Source organism: Sphaeroforma arctica (genome assembly GCF_001186125.1).
Source record: "Sphaeroforma arctica JP610 unplaced genomic scaffold supercont1.352, whole genome shotgun sequence".
In the NCBI taxonomy this organism is placed as follows: Eukaryota; class Ichthyosporea; order Ichthyophonida; genus Sphaeroforma; species Sphaeroforma arctica.
The window spans coordinates 27,698-36,515 of record NW_014040206.1 but is presented as its reverse complement, the minus strand read 5'-3'; the positions used below and the strand labels follow the sequence as shown (position 1 = coordinate 36,515).

General features: G+C 42.2%; 3 protein-coding genes across 3 annotated transcripts in view; 2 read left to right on the top strand and 1 right to left on the bottom strand.

Annotated features, from left to right (window-relative positions):
• The window catches only part of SARC_05486 (hypothetical protein), a 4,011-nt gene extending 1,115 nt beyond the window's left edge, over window positions 1-2,896 (top strand). The window contains exons 2-3 of the mRNA XM_014300646.1: window positions 844-1,008; window positions 1,324-2,896. Of these exons, the coding sequence (XP_014156121.1) occupies window positions 844-1,008; window positions 1,324-1,536 (378 nt within the window). The 3' untranslated portion in view covers window positions 1,537-2,896. The remainder of the gene's footprint in view (window positions 1-843; window positions 1,009-1,323) is intronic.
• A 164-nt stretch (window positions 2,897-3,060) lies between these two features.
• Window positions 3,061-8,191, bottom strand: SARC_05485 (hypothetical protein). Its single transcript, XM_014300645.1, has 8 exons — window positions 7,668-8,191; window positions 7,109-7,248; window positions 6,757-6,868; window positions 6,352-6,482; window positions 5,783-5,959; window positions 4,987-5,079; window positions 3,725-4,059; window positions 3,061-3,234 (listed from the first exon to the last, which is right to left on the bottom strand). The coding sequence occupies exons 1-7, from the start codon at window positions 7,807-7,809 to the stop codon at window positions 3,769-3,771; spliced, it is 1,086 nt and encodes a 361-aa protein (XP_014156120.1). The 5' UTR covers window positions 7,810-8,191; the 3' UTR covers window positions 3,061-3,234; window positions 3,725-3,768.
• Window positions 8,192-8,628: 437 nt separating this feature from the next.
• SARC_05484 (hypothetical protein) overlaps window positions 8,629-8,818 on the top strand; it is a 6,682-nt gene continuing 6,492 nt past the window's right edge. Inside the window, exon 1 of the mRNA XM_014300644.1 lies at window positions 8,629-8,759. Coding sequence (XP_014156119.1) covers window positions 8,745-8,759 — 15 coding nt within the window. The 5' untranslated portion in view covers window positions 8,629-8,744. The remainder of the gene's footprint in view (window positions 8,760-8,818) is intronic.

Below are 8,818 nucleotides of genomic sequence, written 5' to 3'. Positions count from 1 at the left end.
GTATGTTTGTATATGTATATGTATATACATATATATATATATATATGTGTGTGTGTGTGTGTGTGTGATATATTCGTACATAAATATGTATATAAGGGTTGTGTGTGTGTGTGTGTATGTATGTTTGTATATGTATGTATATATATATATGTGTGTGTGTGTGTGTGTGTGTGGGATATATTCGTACATAAATATGTATATAAGGGTTTGTGTGTGTTTGAGTTTTTGTGTATGTGCGTGCGCGCGTGTGTGTTTACGTCTGAGTGTGCTTGCGTACGTGTGTTTTGTCTGTGTGTGTGTGTATTGTTGGTGTGTGCGTGTTTGCGTGTGCTTGTCTTCAATGTTCATTCTTGTTTCAAATTTTTCTTGGCTAAACATGTCGTCACACGTTCATGTTATGTCAGCATAACTGCATCCAATTACGTGAAGAAATAAGAAGAATGGCTATATATTTCGCTGCATAAAACGAGAAACAAAATTTTGTTGTATGTACATCATATCCTTGTTGTTTGTGGTGCCACGTAGCTTGTGATGAGGCTTCTGTTGCTACATATTCAATGCACATTGGTACCACTTATATGCGTGTTTCATGCTTTTCTGGGGTGCCGAGGGATACGATGTATGATTGGAATATAGTTTTCTGTCACTGTACCGGGATCCACGACTATTTTGCCTGTAATTGTTCAGTGCACTGGTATTGATCGGTACATATGGTGAGCGTGAGCATTACCACAAAGCTATCACCTAGTCGGGGTAGTGCGATGGAGGGATAACGCAAACCACGTTTCATAATGTCGATTGTACATGCTAATTATTAATTTGATTACATCCACTCTACCCCAGATGTATGGTCCTATCGCGGCTATCACTTACAGTACTGTGTGGGCATCTACCCTCGCCGGCTTTTACTTGTTGACTGCCAGAGGTGTGGATGTGATGACCATTTTCAATGCTGTTGGGCTGGGTTCCATTGGTAATCGTATGGAAGGCGAAGCCAGTAATTTTTTGGTATGTATCTTAAGAATCTATCTTGTCGCACTTGAGTAGTAGGCCAATTTTGTGATTGCGTGGTCATAGTTGCCGTATGTGAACCATTTACCTGCCATGAATGGATATTTAGGGTAATATCTTTCGGTTTTGGCGAAGCGGGGAAATAATTGATTGGCAGCCGTGTAATATTATGCTCAATTACAACGCAATTTTTTTTACTGGACCGCGCTGTTAGTACCTTCCCGCAATGAAAGTACAGATCTACAAATGGCAGGGTTATTCTCAATACGGCCTTGTGTATATATTAAACTGAATGATATCTTCGTTGATCAGCTTGCATACACGGCGACAACTTTAACTGGACCAGTCCGGATGGCGCTGTGTATTTTTATAACACCTGGGATACACCGAGCCACTTGGCCTACGATTAAGCCGCATTTCCTTAGGGCACAACGACTGTGCTATGGGCCTGAGGAGAATACCACTAAACGTTTACATGAGCATAAACACAAGAAAAATACACGCTCGCATTCACACACCCGATAAAGAATACGCACGAGCAAATGAACGCCCACGTAAACGAGGTAGATGGGAATAAGGCGAACATTAGCCCGAGCGAAAATGGTTGCTGAGCGAGTTTTTGATTGGTGTCAGAGATCCGATGGAAACACGAGTATATATGTCAGGCGTGCTCGTGCAAGATTTAGCGCAAACATATTTTATGCGTTGTCTTAATTTCCCTCCGCGAATACAATGATCATAGTCAAGCAATGAGTAAATTTGCCAGCAGCGACCCTGTAGAACAATTTGTGCGGAAAACTCAACAACTTGGGCCACATAGGCACCTGTTGTATATTAGTCAGCAATGCCTGTGAGCAGATCCCATTTTGTAATCATAAGTCGATTCTGATGCAAACGTGCAAATCATCGTTGCCTCCGCCTGAATTGCTAAACTCATGAGGGATGCAACGCTTGGAGTCACTGCCTTCCCAAGTATCTACTACGCAAAGTAAATGTAAATTAGAATACGAGCCCTAGGACCAGGTCGGTGGCACCGAGATGTGACGTATTGAGATAATTATATGCGTCCGACAATACCATATTGCATGTACAAGTCTGACAAAACCATATTGTACGTACGAGTACCGGATGATATGCAGGGTTAGTCAACTATGCTGAATTTTGATAGGCATTGCATCATTACCTGGCAATGGAATGCGCCCCGTATGAGCCCTGCAACACCATCGTGGCCCTGCTGTGAGTGTTAGTTGGTCTAAACCCGTACCAGACGAATAATATGTTTAAACCTGCAACAACACTAGGTAATATTTGATCAATGCAATATTACAAGCCATGCTTACCACACGAGTGAGTAGCCCACGTACATTCGTGAGGCTCAGCTTCGGTTCATTGTATGGCTTGTACAAACCCGAACGGCATTTCTGACAAACAGCAACCGAAAGTGTCAGGCGTGGAATAAAACTCGTAGTGGATAGTTTTTCGCAATGCTCTGATTTTTCTCGTCCGCAACCAAGTCTATATGGCACTGAAAATCTCTGAATGATTTGATTTAAAGCATCTTATTACTCGACAAGTATCCCTGCTGAGGCAACGGCCATGGCCAGAAAAGACTTGCAGCTCACCAACTCATGCCCCTTTGTTCAAATGACAATATCAGGACAATATCAGATTGAACTAACAGAGTGGACGGAGCAAACAATTCGTGAGCTTGCGTACAAGAGCTTCACTGAAATCTCTCACTGATATTACTCACTGACGTTGCAGTCTCAAATATCTCGCCCAAGGAATCGGCTGCTACTTTACGATACACCAGTGTTCCCTAGCCACGCGGCTACTTGACTCTACCCTGGCATGCACATTGCTGTTCCATCGTTAATAAAAACAGAAACATTTTGTAGCACGTTTATCAATCTTGAAACTAGAATGTGTTCTACCCTCTTGTTCCGGCTGTTCTTACCGTATTTCTGTATGAGAGCCACTCTCGTGTACAAAACGGGTAGATAGTGCTGGTTCTCTCAATACAAGTTCGCTGACAAGCTAATTGGATGTGAGCGAGATCTGTTTATTTTTTGAAAAAAATCTTATTTTTGACAGTATTCTTTTGTCTGACGCGGTGATATTTAATTCGGCAGCATAATTTCTTTTTCAACAGTTGCGCCGAATGTATTAACCAACATATCAATGGTGCGATTAATATCCCGATTCTCCCTTTGGTAGATTTCTCTGTATATAGTTAGAGCAGCAGATAAATAGTTGAATAATCGGAAATCCCCTACATTTTTCACTTTGCGATAATTTTACAGAAAAGTAAGACGCATCACGGAGCAGATTTAAAGGGAAGGCGATAATGAAGTGAAGTGAAGGCGATAAAGCCAAGGTCCATAAAGTGTGTCTAATGATCAGCGTATAATAACATGATTTGAACATTTGAAGACGTCTGCACAGAACAAGTCCTGCACGACATTGCAAATGGGAGTAATAAATGTGTAATATTAAAATATACCGCGCGCAGCATCTACGTCTCAATCCAAAATTCCGACTATGTGTAAAATATGTAGTGCTACCGGGAATGAGGTATGATATGCACCAGAGCTCCACAGATCAAGCCGAGAATGACAAAAAACTCCCTATGTAAAACTGTCTGGCCTATTGCACAAAATTACTTTAATTGAAATCGGCTATACTGTCACAAAAAAATGTCAAAATCACACACCTGACCAGCTCCTCCGGATAGCCCATAGCCAGCCACTATGCTCATTATGTCACGCGTCGCGCGGCATCTTCGGCGTTAGCAGCTGATTGTGGCGCAGTGTTGACCGGCACGCTCACTTTGCTCTCTGTTGATACATCCTGGCTACTCGCAGTTACTTTCTGACTATCTGGAGCGGCATCTTGGCTTATCAAAGGTGCCTCTTGACTGTCTGTTGGTGCTTCCTGAACTGCAACGTCTGTCTGTGTATCTGCTCGGGAGCATACACTTGTAACGTTATTGCTGCTGCCACTACTACTCGCGCTTCCCTCGTCAGGTTTCACGAAAGCAGGAATATTCTGAGAATAGTCAAAAGGAAAAGGTGAGACTCAGAAAACTGTGGATATACATGTTCGCATCCAAATATCTTTTCTAGGCATAGATGTGTCAATCCGTGTTTTGATATAATTTCAGTCGCTCCTAACCGACACGGAATCGCAAAAAAAAACCCACCATTTCGAATCACGCATTCGCTACGCTCACAAAGTGCAGAAAAATACTGCTTGGTATTCAAGAATGCACCTTCGTCAAATATGCCTGCATAATATATATTGTCTACTGCAAGCTCAGCCAGCATACACGCCACGAATGGCGACAAACGTATACACTCGATAAAAGCCAATCTTCCATCATACCTCTTCGAACCATTATAATGGCAAGAATACGGTGGAATTAGGTGTCAATAAAATTGGCGTGGGCCGCATAGTGACAACGTGCAAGATGTAAGTGTGCCCAGTACAGGCCCAAGACGCAGTCAGTTCCAAATGAGCCATATGGATCGTCCACCACTTCTGGAGACCCGCTCAAGCACAAGCTATACCACCTGTGCTTCAGCGTGATTCACCCGATACAATTGAAACTGTTTATCAAGTACATAATAGCACGCTGGGATCATCATACACTGATCTCCCCTCACTTTAACTCTGCATAGACATTCAGCTTGACATATTCATAGCACATGCATCCCACGCCACTAACAAGAATGTGACATGATATAAAGCGCTTATATACAAACAGCTGCATTAAAATGACGAATATGATCCGCCAAGAATGGGAAATGAAAGAAAAAAATGTATGATTGTTGTATTACAGACAGATACACATGTTTTCAACCAAAGAATATTCCCCGGTATTAATTTACTTCGGGACATTAGCTCAGGACAACCACTTAGAAGCAGTAATACTTCAAACAAGGCACATACATACAATAGTAGCATTTAACCTACCTTGTCTGAAGAAGCACTGGTGTTCTGTGGCTCCCCAGTACTCTCGCGCGTCATAGTGCATACGCCACAATACCAGTCACCCTCTGGCACGGACTATAGCGATTGAATAGGAGGGTGGAAGTAGCAATTGTCCATTGAGAAGTGTAGAATGAGGAGGGAGTAAGATCAGTCCTTCGCCACTCGTTAATATATTAAATTCAGCCGGTTTTATGGTGGAAAGAAGTGCTCAAAAATTTGGTAAGTAAGCTTAGATTGTCATTGGAGCTATGTCCATTGACTGGAACACACACTGAGGTGACAATAGTTAGCGGCTGCTAGCACACCACATATTCACACGATCTGTCCGTTCACGACCGCCTCAGAAGGCACATCTACTGTCGGCAATAGACGCATATGCAGATCCTACACATTAGCAGGTAAAACTGATACGAATGGTAGGATGTTTCGCATAGATCGAATATCAACAACCACTATTCAAAACAGCAACATTATGGAAGCGTAGCATGGAAGCGTAGTAGAAATACATCCGATTTTCTTCTCCAAATCCTGGACCTTAAACCCGTTCTTGCTAATATAGAAATCGAATGTAACTCGTACGTCACTAACTGAGACGCAGCTCATATCAAATGTATTCATGAACAAACAATATAGATACATCAAGAATACATAAAACATAGTGAACTCGTCATCGAAAGAACATTCCGGGGAGTTATACATACAAGCAATGTTAAGAACTCGCATGATAAGATTTGTACTATAGGACGTGAAACCAATAACTAGAATACTTCGTACTCACCTCCAACGGGGGCATACAGCACCCCAGGTGGTACGAGTTCGGACACGCCTCGCACATTATCAGCTCACCCTCTGTAAAGCATTTGGCGCACGTGTCGTCGTGCCCATCATCTTCATCATCGACGTCAACTTCGCTGTCGTAATCTTCATATGTTATTCCGGCTGTGTCTGCTGCAGCCTGATATAGATGAAACATGGAACTACCCAATGAGACGTGAAAAGGGCAAACTCAGCCTGGCACGTGGCGTATGCAAGTAAGGATATATGCCTGTTGCAACCTATTTGTGCAAAACGCATACACAGAGGCGATTAATACTGGATTTACCGCAACTATTGTGCTCTATTGGCAGTAAAATACTACCACCACTTTAGTTGCGGCTGAAATGAAAACGGTCTTGCTAGCCATAACTCCCGTGACTGCTGCAAAGCGACAGCACTCATCTCATTCATAAGTTGAGGAAGATAGATCCAGGGAATCTCGTATCGAGAAGCTCATTATTATGCGATGGATATCGTGAACAGATGCAAGCGCATGTGTAATTCCATAGACACTTAAGCTACTGTGTATACCTTTTCCTTTCCCTTATTTGATTCATCGCCGACCCCGTACTCTTTCATACATGCGTCTACAGTGATTTTCGCAAAAGCCATGAGCATCACGTGCACATCTTCAATGACCAATGACTCCTTCACAGGTTCGCCTGCCGAAAGTATGCCAGAGATACAAATCAAAAGGTCACAGACAATAAATTAATATGTACATTTCAAAGCTGGCTGTACATGGGTAGAACCTTCCCGACCCTTTCCTCGTGCGAGTAGAGAATCGAGGATATTTTTGTATTATGTCACAGGGCGGGGTAGGCAAGGGTAAGTTGCGTCAGAAAGCTACAGCAATGTAGCAATCAATACGCCCGTTATAAATCACAAGATTCAGATGTGTATATATAGTAGCATGGATGTATAGAATTGACTTACCCTCTTTTGTGTCAGCTTTCAGCTCCTGGAATCCAGTGAGCTTTAGAAAATCAATAGCAGCGCTGAATCGTCCTACTCGGTCGTGGAATTTTACATTGCGGAGGTTTATCGTCTGCATGTGGGAAGGCATATCGTGTATTAGATACCTGGTCCGCAGTTTGCCGTATAAACTACCGATAAAAATGTAAAAGAATTATAAGAGAACGCGGCCTCTCGCACACACAAGCACCCTGCCACTACGATGAGCCAGTGTCAAAAACCAAGCAAATACAAAGAGTTTCGTGTTCGTAATACAGAACAGTAACAATCAGGTGGACATTCACGTTATAGTAGCTATAATTCCAACACATACCCGGAAAGAGAAGTCTGTGGGGTTCTCGATTAGATTTGTTACGTAGAGAGCCAGAGTCTTCAGTGCAGTTTTGAGCTCATCTTCATTGCCGCATTGTTGTCCGACACGTCGCAGACAGTCCATCATCTCAACTATTTTGACTGTGGAGTAGAGTGTGGTTGTGGTTCAGTCTTTTCGTTTTCTCAACTCTCAAGTATTTCAACTCTATGCAAGCATGTGTTATTTATCGAGAGTTGTGAAAGTTGCTAGTGTATATGAGTTGCTCTAGAATCGCATTTTACGTCGTCCATACGTTTGTAATAGTTCGCCGTATTGTAACAATGGATCTCTAATGATCAAATTGAACATCAAGCCACCTTATCGTCATAAGAATGGCAAAAAAATATTCGCACTAGCCAACTACCCCAACCCCCCCCGAAAACGACCTAAGCTGAAAGTCAGCGTCCCAGTGTTTACAGCCAAATGAATGCATAGCATGGTTTTACGAGATGTTACTCGGAACATAATATTCAAAACAAGTGTACGCCGTATCAACATTTTAAGCGTTATATTATCTCACCCTCAGCATCGGCTTTCGCGCTGAGTTTGTCTACAACTGCTCTCGCGCTGGTATCGTCTGCGGCACTCGTGCTCGCCTCGACCGTCGCATCGACCTTCACCCTCTTCGGGCTTCCCTGTGTATCTTCTTGTGAATGTGACATGTTTCCGTATGGTTTATATAGTTCTGCAGAACAATACAATTACTATTTAACGAATACAATACTATTGAACGCTGATAGCTGGCGGTACATACAATGTGTTGTAATGGAAACGCATGTCACACATATGATGGTCAATATATAACCATCAGTACTCCGCACTCAAATTCTTTTGTGAACTTTTACTGATTTACTTTCGTGTTCAAACATATTTCGCTCTCGTGAAAATTGGCGGTTCATTTGATTTTGCCGCCCAAAAAGCCATGGCCATTTGAAAAACACCGATTGTTCCATATAGCCCAGGAATATCAGGGTGTCTACACTGAGATAATGCACTCTATATGTAGATGCAGCAATTTTGATCCCTTGGCTGTATTATCAGAGCTGCAGTTTGTTTGGCTGCAATAGTCAAAGTTACCTATTTATTAAGTTATTTTTGTCTAGAACTAAAATATAAATAGGGGATCGAACGGCCATGTCACCACCAAGGGGGATGCCCGATGTCGGATCAGTGATCACGGGGGTCCTCTTCTCCTGTGTACAGTACATACTGTATAATATTGTTTAGCTAAAAAAACAATAAAAAAACAATCAAACCAATAAAGCCGCAGACGTGTGAAATCTATTTTTTAACAAAATCCAACAAAAAAAATGAAGTCTCTGTTCTCATTGGGTGGATTGGATACGGATTTACAAAATATTTATGAAGCCATTTGACCCATTTCACAGGAAGAAGCAGACTTCACAAGGAATAGAATAACTGTCAGCGTACTGCGTATAAAGGTTAGTAGACTCGAATTAAATATTTGTAGTATGACGTGAGGTAGATTTCCCCGTTTTCAATACATCCAAATAGTACTACTAATCATCCATCCTGTCTGTCGGATTGTAGGAAAACGCACATGTCGAGATAGAAGCTAAGTCGAAAGCAATCCACTATGGAGAAACGAGACGTATGTAGAACACTTAGTGGCGGTTAGAAGTACAACGTACACCAAATTCTGTCTATATT